At 36.2% G+C, this 14,886-nt stretch overlaps 1 protein-coding gene across 1 annotated transcript in view; it reads left to right on the plus strand.

Annotated features, from left to right (window-relative positions):
• LOC306887012 (triple functional domain protein-like) overlaps positions 1-14,886 on the plus strand; it is a gene marked incomplete at its 5' end in the record, with an annotated part of 146,471 nt that overhangs the window by 90,001 nt on the left and 41,584 nt on the right. The window contains 13 exons of the mRNA XM_079444468.1: positions 2,526-2,692; positions 7,917-8,036; positions 8,469-8,660; positions 9,283-9,432; positions 9,551-9,665; positions 9,821-9,936; positions 11,495-11,617; positions 12,325-12,519; positions 12,672-12,787; positions 13,054-13,120; positions 13,704-13,813; positions 13,909-13,978; positions 14,762-14,851. Coding sequence (XP_079300594.1) covers positions 2,526-2,692; positions 7,917-8,036; positions 8,469-8,660; positions 9,283-9,432; positions 9,551-9,665; positions 9,821-9,936; positions 11,495-11,617; positions 12,325-12,519; positions 12,672-12,787; positions 13,054-13,120; positions 13,704-13,813; positions 13,909-13,978; positions 14,762-14,851 — 1,631 coding nt within the window. The remainder of the gene's footprint in view (positions 1-2,525; positions 2,693-7,916; positions 8,037-8,468; positions 8,661-9,282; positions 9,433-9,550; positions 9,666-9,820; positions 9,937-11,494; positions 11,618-12,324; positions 12,520-12,671; positions 12,788-13,053; positions 13,121-13,703; positions 13,814-13,908; positions 13,979-14,761; positions 14,852-14,886) is intronic.

Here is a 14,886-nt window from a genome sequence, read left to right on the forward strand (position 1 = left end):
TAGTAATTTTGCATGCAAAACTTTCAAAACAAGCAGCTTTCTATTGATCAATACAGCAAGTAACCAGCTGAACCCATCGCAAAATTTGCAAGGGGAATTTGTTCACCCTCACATGAAATTCTAAATTGCTTGGATTCCTATTAAAATAACTGTATTTTGCTGCTTAAAATTCACACAGTGCACAGAAAAATGCAACTGCACTTTGATAGTGTCATTGTTTGGTAGCCACCACAGTACTTTTTTTGTAAGGGTGCACACACAAAAGTCCACTTGCAGTACACTACAGGTGGTCAGGTGACTGTGTATTCTATCCGGCATGCACACACAAGCAAGTATGGCACTGATTCAAGATATCTGATCCATAACACATGTAAATGTTTTTTTTTTTTTTGTGTGATAAATAATGCATTTGATATCTGTGCACAAGCTGCAGAGAAACAGTGCATGACTTTATATGATGTTTTTGTAAGCCAACCTTTGCGGTCACAGGATCACTGTCATGAGGCATCAGAGATGTGTGTGTGAGTGTGTGCACGTGTGTGTGTTAGTGTGTCAGTCCAGAGCAGGCTTAAGGGGGGAGGAGTGGATGCGGCTAAATGCTAAACTCTAAAGCCAAACACATCAGGTCCATCCAGGCACCCAGCAGCCCTCCCTTCCTCTCACTCGGCCCTGTAATCCTATAGACTCACACTGCCTAGCAAAATCACTGGTCACACACACAAGATTTGACATCTGACAGCACGCACAGAGAGCAGAGAGCAAAACGAATCCTCATTTTACCAGCATCCTTTTGTGGAGGCACATTTACACACGCAAAACTGGAGTACTCTCAGAGCTTTAGCCCAATGCAGCTCTGGGCTACGGGTATAAAATGTGAGTATGTTTTTGTGATAACGTGTGTGCTAGGTTAAATGCATTGCAAATTTAATTTCAATGCCTTTAAAGCTGAAGTGTGTTGTTTCTTCAACCCCCACAAGCAACACCCCCCGCCCCTCCCCCCGTCCTAAACTCACACTATTGCTTGAATTAATGTCGCTGTGTATGGATAGTCGGGATGCTAAAATGAACTAAGCAATGTTTTGATGCGGAAGGAGCTATTGTGCTACATATTGTGCTTTCTTCTATGGAACATGACTTAAGAAGTGGATCAGAATTTAGAATACACTTTATTTTAGGGACCAGTCTCACTTGTAACTAGTTGCTTGTTAGCATGCATGGATATTGGCTGTTTATTAGTACTCATTAAGCACATATTAATGCCTCACTCTGCATATCACATTTTAGATCCCTTAACCCTTCCCCATACCTAAACCTAATGGTAGGTGATACATATAAATACATTTAGACCACTTCACTTAGTGATTGCTATTGGGATTTGAAGAGACTTTCCAGCATAACAAAAAATGTTTTGAACCAAATCACCTACCATTCCTTTAACAGCTACCTTGCTAACTATTAATAAGCAGCACATTAGGAATTTATTGAGGCATATAGTTAGTTAATAGTGAGAATTGTTTCCCAAACTAAAGTGTGACCATTTATCAGTGTTTTTCTTTGTCCATAAAGTGGAAGTCAATGGAAAAAATCTTTTGTTTTTCGCTGAATGAAATGAATGAAAATCAAACAGGTTTGGAACAACATGAGGGTGAATGAATGAAGACAGAATTTTCATTTATGGGTAAACTATCTCTTTAGGCTGGGATTGGAGAAAAAAAAAATTAGGATAATAATTCACCTGATTCTTTGTGAAATTCCCATCATTTAAATAGAGTTCAGTTCAAATAAATCAAATATGTGTGATCCTCCACATTTCTCCTTTAATGTTTACCACGGCCTCTCTCATGCCTGTGTTCTGTAATCAGCTCTTTGTCTTGTCCAATTGCTGTCTTGGCAAAAAATCACAGGTTGAATAAAGTCTTCGCACTAAAGTCTTCTTACGGATTACCAACATATCCTGCCTTTGCATGTGGTGCTATTTCTCATTTTTCCAATTGGAGTTTTCTTTTTTGTGAAAGTTTTTTCTGAAGTTTTTTTTTATTTATATATTTATTTGTTTTTTCAATCAAAAGTCAACTCAGGAAAAATATAAAATTGTTATATTTTAATTTAAACCAGCATAAATTAATATCAATACAACAAACATTTTTATTGCTGGTTTGTTTTTTGCATTATGGTAATTAGAACTGAATAGGAGCTTATGCTTAATTGTCATTAAAATAAAGTCACAGTGCAAAAAAGGTAAATATAATATAATAATATATATACTATATTAAATTAATATAATATAATATAATATAAACATCAATTTTCCAAATCTTTTGACATCAATATAATATATTTAATGTATTTTTGCATTATAAAATATGACCTATGTTTATGCCAGGCTTTTGAAGTTGTGAGTAAAGGACAAGGACTAAGTCTATCATGACAAATGCTGGATTTATTTGTCTCGGGGAGATTATTTACGCCCTTGCGTTACACCTCTACATTTATCTGTTTCTCTGTGTTTCTCTTTCTCTGTCAAGGTGTGGAGTTGTTGTGCGACCGTGATGTTGACATGGCGACGCGGGTGCAGGACCTGTTGGATTTCCTGCATGAGAAACAGCAGGAGCTGGACACAGCCGCAGAGCAGCACAGGAGACACCTGGAGCAGTGTGTGCAGCTCCGTCACTTACAGGCCGAGGTCAAACAGGTAACATCTGGCTGTCTGACTCACTGTCTGTCTCTCTGTCTGCCCATGCAGAAACTCATTCAGGGGGCTGTACATGCATGGACTTAAATTTCAGATCATGATACAGCGTTGTCAGCAAAGAACAAAACAACCACTGTGTTATGGGTTCTTTCTAACACACCTCCATATTTAATAAGTGCCATGATTAATTATGCAATAGAGATTTTATTTTAGAGGTGGGAATTTCCTCTGTCTGTACCTGAGCAGTGACTCATGCGTAGTGAATGTAGGCTAAACTGATGTTAAAAATCAGACATTACCTGACGCCTTGCTACATATCTTGGGTTTATTACATTATCACACAATGTAGCATTTTATGATGTAACTATGAAAGATTGTCTCATAATATTTTAGACAGTGCCATTCTTTCACAAAAATGGGGCTAAAGGCACACCTTAAAGAAAATGTGTACTTTTTTCAGTACTCCCAGTTGTGTATGATATCAGAAAAATATATTTTTTTTTTTAAATTGATGGAACAACACATTTTGTGGGGAAAAGAATCATAAAAGTAGTTTGTTTTGTTTAAAAATGTGTATAGATTGTATTAGAAATTTTTGAGATGGCAACGAGGTAATTTTAGGAAATTTCATAAATGTCATAAATTTAAATATAATGATTTTATTATTAACATGGTGATTATCTCTAAGGTAGACACCTTAATTTAATTTAATTTTCTTTGAGATAATCACCATGTTAATAATAAAATCATCATATTTAAATTTATGACATTTATGAAATTTCAATTTATTTACCCTGGTACGTTAATTACATTTTTAATGTAATTTAATTACAACTTTATTAATTACATTAACAGTCATTACTACATTACATTATGGCCAAAATATAATTTGTTAATATTCAGATAGCTAGTAGCTTGATTTTTATAGTTAAATATGCATTTAAAATAAATTACTATCAACTACTGATCTGTTAAGCATTATATAAAGTTTGTTAACAATTTGTTAATGTAGCCATTTTAATATTGAGTAAAGTTCGGTGTTAATAGTTTTGAATAGCGTCTCTGACTACATACAGGAGCTGATGGGAAACAGAGCGGTTTTATAGCACTGGGCACGCTTAAAATGAGAAGGAAAAACTAGGCCAGGAGGAGCAGCTGGTAATCTCATTTCATCCTTTCATTTATTTATTTTATTATTTATATATTTATTTTTGTCTGGACTGCTCTGGAGGAAAAGAGTGATTAGAGATGTCGAGGAGCTGGGACGCCTGTGTGGTTTATGGCCTGACACGGCCACAGAGTATTTGAGTGGGTGTGTGGTGGTTAATAGACATGTAATCATCTATTTGACTTTACAGTGAAAATGTGTGTGTGTGTGTGTGTGTGTTTATATATGTTTATGCAAAGAGCATAGTTGTGTTATCTGTCACTGGCAGTGTATCAGCACTAAAGCAGGTGTGTAAAGCGTGAGTCAGTGTGTCAGGAGACGGCGTGGAATTTAGACCTAAAGGTGGAGTCAAAGAACACATCTGTCAGTATCAAATATCTTCACTTTCCCCACTGATGCAACCCAACAGTTAACAGCACACTACAAGTTTACATGTCTCAACTTTGTATGCTTCATACCAGTTTTTTTTTTTCAGTCAATTTATAATGTTATTCACGGTTTCTTGCACAAAACCAAGAATTTGGTTTTAAAATGAACCTTTACTAACCTTTAAAATTAAACAAGCTGTTCTTGTCATTATGTACCTTTAAGATGTAATTGGCTATTTATTATGGCCAAGTGAAATGAGGATCAATGACCTAAACAAAGCCACTGCACACTTGGCATTGTTGATGTGTAAATTTAAAGTTTTCACTACACGATTTTCGTGGCCAAAAGAATTTATTTATTTAATCACACCACTGCATACAAAAGGAGCAATTACACTTAATGGCAACCAGTTTGAAATAACTTCCTTCTGTGTAGTGATGTGGCTTATTATCACAGAATGAGGCAGAATTTGTATTATTTTTTAGTATTGTATATCGTGATAAAGCTTATGTGTTGAGTATGAATAAATAAATAAATTACATGTAAGAATTTGACGCTCCATAATGCTCACCCTATTTTGGGTCAAAAAATAAAATTAAATAAAATCCATATGATAATCCATACATTTGTATTCAAATGAGGGATGTGAATACAGTATATATATATACAAGCCCGATTCCAAAAAAGTTGGGACACTGTACAAATTACGAATAAAAAAGGGATGCAATAATTTACAAATCTCATAAACTTATATTTTATTCACAATAGAATATAGATAACATATCAAATGTTGAAAGTGAGACATTTTGAAATGTCATGCCAAATATTGGCTCATTTTGGATTTCATGAGAGCTACACATTCCAAAAAAGTTGGGACAGGTAGCAATAAGAGGCCGGAAAAGTTAAATATACATATAAGGAACAGCTGGAGGACCAATTTGCAACTTATTAGGTCAATTGGCAACATGATTGGGTATAAAAAGAGCCTCTCAGAGTGGCAGTGTCTCTCAGAAGTCAAGATGGCAAGAGGATCACCAATTCCCCCAATGCTGCGGCGAAAAATAGTGGAGCAATATCAGAAAGGAGTTTCTCAGAGAAAAATTGCAAAGAGTTTGAAGTTATCATCTACAGTGCATAATATCATCCAAAGATTCAGAGAATCTGGAACAATCTGTGCGTAAGGGTCAAGGCCGGAAAACCATACTGGATGCCCGTGATCTTCGGGCCCTTAGACGGCACTGCATCACATACAGGAATGCTACTGTAATGGAAATCCCAACATGGGCTCAGGAATACTTCCAGAAAACATTGTCGGTGAACACAATCCACCGTGCCATTCACCGTTGCCGGCTAAAACTCTATAGGTCAAAAAAGAAGCCATATCTAAACATGATCCAGAAGCGCAGGCATTTTCTCTGGGCCAAGGCTTATTTAAAATGGACTGTGGCAAAGTGGAAAACTGTTCTGTGGTCAGACGAATCAAAATTTGAAGTTCTTTTTGGAAAATTGGGACGTCATGTCATCTGGACTAAAGAGGACAAGGACAACCCAAGTTGTTATCAGCGCTCAGTTCAGTAATATATATATATATATATATATATATATATATATATATATATATAGTGCCCTCCAAAAGTATTGGAACAGTGAAGTCAAAATTGCTCTGTTGGCTGTGGAGTCAAGACATTTACAAATATGATTAAAAGATGAATATGTGACAAAACTACAGAATGTCATATTTTATTATTGGGTGATTCAACACAGATGTTTTACCAGCTAAGAAGATCAGCACTTTTAGAGTTTCATCCCCCTATCTGATGTGAGTATAAGTATTGGAACAGTCACAGGTCTTTCTAAGTGATCAGCTGTGTCTGTTTCATTAGTTCTTCAGATATTAAAAGCAGGGAATGTGTTGTATCAGTTATATCCGTTACTTCTGTATTCTGAATCCTGCATTCGATGATGACACACAAACCAGAATAAAGACGAGGGAGCTCACATTGAGAGAAAAGCAAGCAATTTGGATGCTAAAAGAAAAGAGGAAGTCAATTAGAGCTATAGCAAAAACAATGAGCATGGAGAAATCAAGAGTTTGGAAACCACCAGCGACACCAGCAACCAACAACTACCGATCGGCTGAGAAAACAACAGTAGTTGATGACAGACAAATCATAAAAGGTGTGAAAATGAACCCTAAAAGACCTGTCTGTAAAATCATCAACAACTTCCAGAAAGCTGGGGTGATGCTCTGACAATCTACTGTCCTCAGGAGACTTTGACAGAATTACAGATGCTACACAGCAAGATGCAAACCTCTGACCAGCACCAAAAATAGAAAGGGACAAAGATGAACCTTTACTAAGTGATGGGAAAGCAAAAATGTGGAGAAAACAAGGGAACTGCAAATAATCCCAAGCATACAGCCTCATCTGTAAAGCATGGTGGAGGTGGTGTCATGGCATGAGCATGCATGGCTGTCTCTGGAACAGGCCCTCTCAACTTTACTGATGACTTAATGTATGATGACAGTAGCAGAATGAATTTGGAAGGGTACAAAACCATCTTGCCTACCAATATTCAAGAAAATGCCACCAGATTCATTGGGAAGTGTTTCATATTGTATCAGGACAATGACCCAAAACACCCTGCCAGTTCAGTCAAGGAATTTATAAGGGCAAAGAAATGGAAAGTCATAGATTGCCCAAGTCAATCTCCAGATTTAAATCTGATTGAACATGAATTTCACCAGCTGAAGAGGAGAGTAAAGGCAGAAACTCCCCAAAACAAACAACAATTTGAATTGGCTGCATTAAAGGCTGGGAAAAGTATTTCAAAGGATGAGACCAAGAGTCTGGTGATGTCTGTGGGTCACATACTCACTGCTGTGATTGTGTGCAAGGGATCTGCAACTAAATAATAGCTTTTAATCTTTTATATCTGCCTTATGATCAACTGTCCCAATACTTACGCTCACATCAATGAGTGGGATGAACTCTAAAAGTGCTGTTCTTTTATTTGGTAAAACATGTATGTGTTGAAACGGCTAATAATAAAATGTGACATTCTGTAGTTTTGTCTTATATTCATCATTTAATCATATTTACAAATGGCTTGACTCCACAGCCAACAGAGCAATTTTGTCTTTACTGTTCCAATACTTATGGAGGGCACTGTACTTGCCCTAACTTGCAACTTACTTTCTGTACAATGGCAGAATCTTCAAAATAAGATGGAGATTGGAGGTGGGCAAACAGGTTGGTGGTATTGCCCCCTTTTGCTCCCACTGATGATTGGCAAGTCCTGCAGACTTGGGTGGTTAACAAGTCATTTTCACAGAATCCAAATAACTCCCACACTGGCAAGCTAACTTTTTTGAAGCGTAGGTAGTGTCTCGTCTGTCATATCCAATTACATGCTTTTGTGAGACGGACAGTATAGCTGCACTTTGTATGTTTTTCTGTTTTATGACAGGTGTCAAACAGCATTAAGGTGCAATACTGCCACTTACATAGGGATGTCAACCATATAGTTAGTGGTAGTTATTCACTTTACCTGTATATTGCAACACCTCGGTACCAGACTGTACCAGTATACAGCAGTTTAATTTTTTCTTCTAAAAATTAGAATATGTTTACATCGAGGATAGAAAATTCTGTTTTCTATGACGTGCCCCTTTTTGTGTTTCAGGTGCTGGGTTGGATCCGTAATGGGGAGTCAATGCTCAATGCAGGTCTCATCACAGCCAGCTCTCTACAGGAGGCAGAACAACTGCAGCGGGAACATGAGCAATTTCAGCACGCTATTGAGGTACCAAACAATCTTTTCCAAACAACACACATTTATTTGTATTTAAATGTGAATGGTCCATAGACTTGCCATTCCTGTTTTGCTTTATTTTTTTATTATGCTAATAATTAGTTTTTTTGCTCCAAAAATACTTTAACTGTCACTCATTAAATATTAGTTGTTTTTTCTTTCTTTTTGCTGTTTTCTCTTTTAGAAATTTATATGTCAATAATAAAATAAATAAATGTCCTCATGATGGCCACAGTTTTTCCTGTCAAATGAATAACTCCACTTACTTTTTAAAGTGAGGTTTTGGGCCAAAAAAGCAAAGAAAATAGTTGTCCATGGCATGAACCATTTTTTAATATGTCCTACTAATTTCTGGCCATTTTCACTTTCTCTTTCATTTTAATAATAATAATAATAATTTAATAATAATTTCATCCCATGCAGAAAACCCATCAGAGTGCTCTGCAGGTGCAGCAGAAGGCAGAGGCTCTACTACAGGCCAATCACTACGACATGGACATGATCCGTGACTGCGCAGAGAAGGTGGCGTCTCACTGGCAGCAGCTCATGCTGAAGATGGAAGACCGCCTCAAACTGGTCAATGCCTCAGTGGCTTTCTACAAGACGTCAGAGCAGGTCAGTGAGCTTGGCTTGATAGTGATTCTGTCATTTTTGACCTCTTGTTTGTTTAGCGCTACAATTGCCAGACATGTTGAAGTCTTTATTCATATTTTTTTGCCTCAGCAACTTGCTGTTTTCTGAATGTGATACACACTGATGATGATTTGCATGGACGAAGGAAACTAAAACATAATGTTTTTGTTTGCTTGTTTTGTGTTTATTTTTACTTTTTCCTAATTCTCTGTATTTTGTGGACAATTTTTTGTAAACAAATTAGTCAGTCATGGCATTCTTTGTAATAATTTTGGGATAAAAAGTCATTATTATGACATAAAAGATTAAATTTATAAAATACAAAGTCATAACTATTATTATTATTTATTTTATTTATTTATGCATAAAAATCATGACATAAGTATTTATGAGAAGTTGAAGTTATGAAAAAGCCAATTATGACAATTGTATTAACTTGGTGTCTCATAATTTAAATTTTTTATTTTACAATAATGACTTTTTGTCATAATTTCTACTTTTTATGTCAGTTTTGACTCACCTCATAATTATGACTATAATTAGATATTTTTGCTCATATGTATTATGTAGTAATATTATATAACTACGTGTGATTGTTCTGCAGGTGTGTAGTGTGCTGGAAAGTTTAGAGCAGGAATACAAACGAGAGGAAGACTGGTGTGGAGGGACTGATAAACTGGGACCAAACTCAGAGTCTGATCACGTGACACCCATGATCAGTAAGCACCTGGAGCAGAAAGAGGCCTTCCTCAAGGTACCGAGCACATACACTCATGCACTTAGGTTCTCAAGTATCATTCCGATTATGACATTAAAAATTCAGTGCACATTTACTCAGAACTGACTCTTTTTTTCTCTCTCTCTATTTGAAGGCATGCACATTAGCAAGACGCAACGCTGATGTCTTCCTCAAGTACTTGCACAGAAACAGCGTGAATATGCCAGGAATGCTCGCACAAGTCAAAGCCCCTGAACAACAAGTCAAGAGTAAGACTACATCCTCATTTTAAAAAGTAGTTTTATAACTGGTTTAAAGGAGCAAATTTAACCATTATTTGCTATTTGATTGCCATTATTATATTGTTATGACTCCAGGGTTCACGTATGTTCTGTGTTTCCGATTTTGTCACTGTGTCCCGCAGACATCCTGAATGAGTTGCTGCAGCGGGAGAACCGAGTTCTGCACTTCTGGACCATGAGGAAGAGAAGACTTGATCAGTGTCAGCAGTATGTGGTGTTTGAACGCAGCACCAAACAGGTCAGTACTGGTTCAATCCCAGTCTGAACCAGTAAGAAGACAGAGTAGTGTACAGACAGTCTAGAGGAGCCTGTTTTTTGAGTCAGCGTATAGTCTGGCCCTAATTGCGTCTTGTTTTGGTCAAGTAAACTTAGACAGAGATTGAAGCTGAGATTGAAGCAAATTGGTAACTTGACATGATGATTAAAATGTCATTGCACTCTCTTCCTTTTACAGACAAAACCAAAATATAGCATAAAATGTGATTTCTGAATTTCTGTGTAAGCATTGCTTTACAGAAGATGAACAAATTAAAAAGAAGAGAAAGATTTCCTTATTAATAACGCTTATTAATTTGGGCAACTCATCAAAAATAAGATTTATTAACAGTAAGGTACACATTACAGTAAAAGCAAACATCTTACATATTGTACATACATATATAAATGGAGAGCTAATTTTACCAGATGTAAAATTCAGCCACACTGCAATTCCCAGAACACTGAAATGATGATAAATGTCTATTTTTAATGCAGTGCCGTGCCATATGCGTGTGCAATGTGTATCATACAGTGCATAGGAGTGTCATCTCAAAAGTTTCTCAAAATTTCAAGTAAGAATATATCATCTCCTCACTTTCATCAAACGTCAGTTTTGGAGACAGGATTTTATTATTCAGAAGTTAATTGAGATCAAATTATTTTATGTTATACACAATTGACTTGAAGCCGCAACAGACCACAACAAGTATTTCTAGTCTCAAATAACAGAACCATGTCATCTCAAGCATTCAGTGGTTTGTGTTACTGCCATATAACCCGAAAGAGGTTCAACTGTCACTTAAAAAAAAAAAAAAAAAAGAAAAGTGTATGTATTTGTAACTCTTACTAGCACTTCATTTATATGTTGCCCTATTATGATGAAAAAGCATCTGCCTAAAATAATTACTGATAATGTTCTCCTAATGCACATTTTCTGAAGTTGTCTAAATTGTGTCTGTTGCATAATTACAGTGTAGGGTTTCAGGAAGTCTGTGGTACTGGATGCTTGGTAATTGAGAGGAAGAACTCGAGTTTGACCACACAGTGCTCTGCTGCAGTACTCACAGTCTTGTCCTGACGTTCCTCAGGCCTTGTAAGGAAGGTGGCCCGCAAAGTTCCTCTTTGACACACAGAAACGTTTTGTCAGTAAACATTTGTGGCAAACCTGCATACAATGCAACCTATTCTGAAATCAGTTACTTTTAAATTGATATGAAAATGTTGATGGATTTCAAAATGAGATTGAGCACTTTTAGAGATCTTACTCCCTCTTTTGGACGCATGAGAGTATAACATATACACATGCGTTCCCACATGCTGGCTTTTTGTCTATCCTTGTCTGAATTTGCCTTTTACATCTATTGTTAATAAAAGCTAATTATAATTTATATATTTAATATATAATTTTTTGAGGCAATTTTCAAAAGCTTTGCTCCCACGAGATTAGGAACAACAACAACAACAACAAAAAATGCACATATTCAAGTTTTATCCTCTAACCATTTTATATGACTTGTCATTTTGACTTTTTTCTGCAGGCTTTGGAGTGGATCCATGATACAGGAGAGTTTTACCTATCCACACACACCTCCACAGGCTCCACTATACACCACACACAGGAACTGCTGAAAGAACATGAGGAATTCCAGATTACAGCTAAAGTATGTCTCAATATAGGGACATTTTGCGTTCCTATTTTCCTCGATGCCTGTAAACTGAATCAGAACGCTTGTACTTCAATATGAACATATTCTATTGTCCGTTTATTGGTATCAATCACTCTCTGTCGCCTTGTTCCAAACCCAGCTTTCTTCCGAGTCTTGTGAACAGATTTTACATACTTTACCAATTTTATTGTAATATGCTAAAACAGTAATAAAAAAAGTTTTTTGTTAATATAATAAACTTTAAATTAAAATAATTAAATAATTAAAAAAACTATTTTGTCAGCTAGTTGCTGAGGCAATATTTTCATTTAGTTTAACGTACTAAAATAACTAAAGTAACTGAAAAAATAATAAGAGAAACTACATGTAACCATAGAAACCTATTATCATCAGAAATGTAGTGTGATATTAAATTTAAAAATATATTAATAACATTTCATATTGACAAAGGCATTAAGACATGATTATATTATATTAATGTATACAAATATTAATTAATTTTTATTTTGGGTAAACTATCCCTTTAATTTTACAACTTAGTCCAAAGTTATTCTATGACTGTGATTGTCAGCATGTTGCAGGTTTATCAGCAAATCACAATAAACCTCTCAGATTATGTTTACACTCTTGATCTGTACCTCTGTGGAATCAGTGCAGCTCTCTCTATAGCTCACTCTGCCACTCTCTCTCTTTCTCCCTAGCAAACCAAAGAGCGGGTAAAGTTGTTGATCCAGCTGGCTGATGGTTTTTGTGAGAAGGGCCACGCCCATGCGAGCGAGATTCAGAAATGGGTCGCCTCGGTGGACAAACGCTACCGTGACTTTTCCCTCCGCATGGACAAGTACCGTTCCTGCCTGGAGAAAGCGCTCGGCCTGTCCACTGACTCCAACAAAGCGGTGAGAGGGCTGGGAGAGTGGGTGTGTTGATGTGGTCTGCATGGCTGGAGTGTGGATGAACTGTGGATTTTTGCTCAAAGAGTCATTAACCATGTTAATGTATGAAAGAAAGGTGATTTCTGACCATTGAAACATTTCTTTTGGGGTTTTAGAGTAAAGATCTGCAGTTGGACATCATTCCAGCCAGTGCTCCTGGTGCAGAGGTCAAGCTCAGAGATGTCAACCATGAACTCAATGAGGAGAAACGCAAATCGGCCCGCAGAAAAGAGTATGTCTTTTAAACCTGATTAAATGATATCAAGCCAACGGCAGGAAGTGCTGAAAGGGCGGCGTTAATACTTCATCTGAAGAAAGTCCAACTTTATTTACTTTGTGTTTTGAGGAAACACCCATAAATATGCATACTAAAGTAAACATGTTTCCATTTTTGAGGTTTTTATACTAGAATGAAACCCCTCCCAGAGGTATTGTGCTGTCAAACGAATGTTGACAATAGGTCTCTGGTGCATTGCCCTGTTACCTCTCTCTTTTCAGGTTTATAATGGCGGAGCTCATTCAGACCGAGAAGGCATATGTGAGAGACCTGCGGGAGTGTATGGATGTAAGTGCTGTTGTCACGGTTTGCTCCGTACAGACCAACATTTCGAGGGTGTGGTACACCAATGTCCACTTTGGACAGATCACAAAAGCCCTGTGCTATAAATGTATTCACTGCAGTACAGCCTAAGAACAATCCAGTTTATCCAGGAATAGCTACTGTTTGATCTCATGAAAAGATTGAGTGTCATTAAAACACTGACCGTGTTTACTTGCACCATTTTTGAATCCAAAAAAGTGCTCCACGGCTGTTGGAATATTCATGCACTTTGGAATACAAATGTAATCATGTTCTGAAAATAATACTATCAAAATAATAAATCTTCTGGGGAAAAAAAGCTGATTTATTTATTATGATGCATTTTCGTAATTTTGCACAGTAATTTAATCAGCTCATTTATTTTCAATCACATCCTGGACAATACCATACGCAAACTGTAGGTCATCTCAAAGGGTGTTTTAACCCATCTGTATATTGATTTATGTGTATTTCACTGAAATACGGAATTTGTCTTTGAAAGTGTAATAGTATTAGTCGGTTATCACGTTGTTGGAAAAAATTCTAAGTGTGAGTGTTTGTCTTTCAGACATATCTGTGGGAGATGAGCAGTGGTGTGGAGGAGATTCCCCCAGGGATTGTCAACAAAGAGCACATCATATTTGGCAACATGCAAGACCTATGCGAGTTCCATCACAAGTCAGTGAACCGTATACACTGCAATTCTTATAATTATGTATTTCTAACTTCCTTTACTTACTATTTCCCTATGCCCTTCTCTGTCCTTTTCTCAGTATTTTCCTTAAAGAACTGGACAAATATGAGCAGCTTCCAGAGGACGTGGGCCACTGTTTCGTCACATGGGTGAGTGTCAGTGTGCTAGAGATGGGCTAATCTGCACCAGACACATGTAACATTATATTGACATTAAATCAGATCATTAAACAGATATCTGGGTTGCACTGTATTTGACAGTACATGCACTTACAGTTTACATACAATGAAAGTACTGAGTAATATAAGGTATATTATATAACATAACTCTTTAGACTTAAATGGGTTTAGTTTTAGGTTCAGGGTTAGCACCTTGTTATTATAGTAATAGTTATTGTTATTATAGTCGTTTTGGAATTAAATGCTATACTTTTTACTTTCTATTCATCAAAGAATCCTAAAAAAATGTATCCGTTTCCACAAAAAAATATTAAGTTGCACGATCTTTTTCAACTGTGATGATAAAACTAAATATTACTTGAGCAAAAAATCTGCATATTTTAATGATTTTTTTCAAGGGTCATGTGACACTGAAGGCTGAAAATTCAGCTTTGCCATCAAATGAATTAAACACATTTTATATCACATAATAAAATAAAATTATTATTTATTGTTGTTTTAATTGTTTCACAATTCTAATATTTTTGATCAAATAAGATTCCTGTTAATAGAAAGCAGTGATTGAGCTCATATTTAAAACAATAACAGCTATATTGCAATATTTATGTAGTATCTCTTAAATCAGTGTTTATTTAATACTTTCTGATAACAGCTTATCATTCTAAAAGAGTTATTCGCATTGAAAACAGAGCATCTTCGTGTTCAAAATGTTTAAAATGCTTTGTTTGTTTTGTATGTGTGTTTTATTTTTAGGCGGATAAGTTTCGGATGTATGTGAATTACTGTAAGAACAAGCCTGACTCCACTCAGCTCATTCTGGACCACGCAGGGACCTATTTTGATGTGAGTATTAGGCAAACTAATCATAAAATGAATTT

The sequence above is a fragment of the Barbus barbus genome (assembly GCF_936440315.1).
Source record: "Barbus barbus genome assembly, chromosome: 21".
NCBI lineage: Eukaryota > Metazoa > Chordata > Actinopteri > Cypriniformes > Cyprinidae > Barbus > Barbus barbus.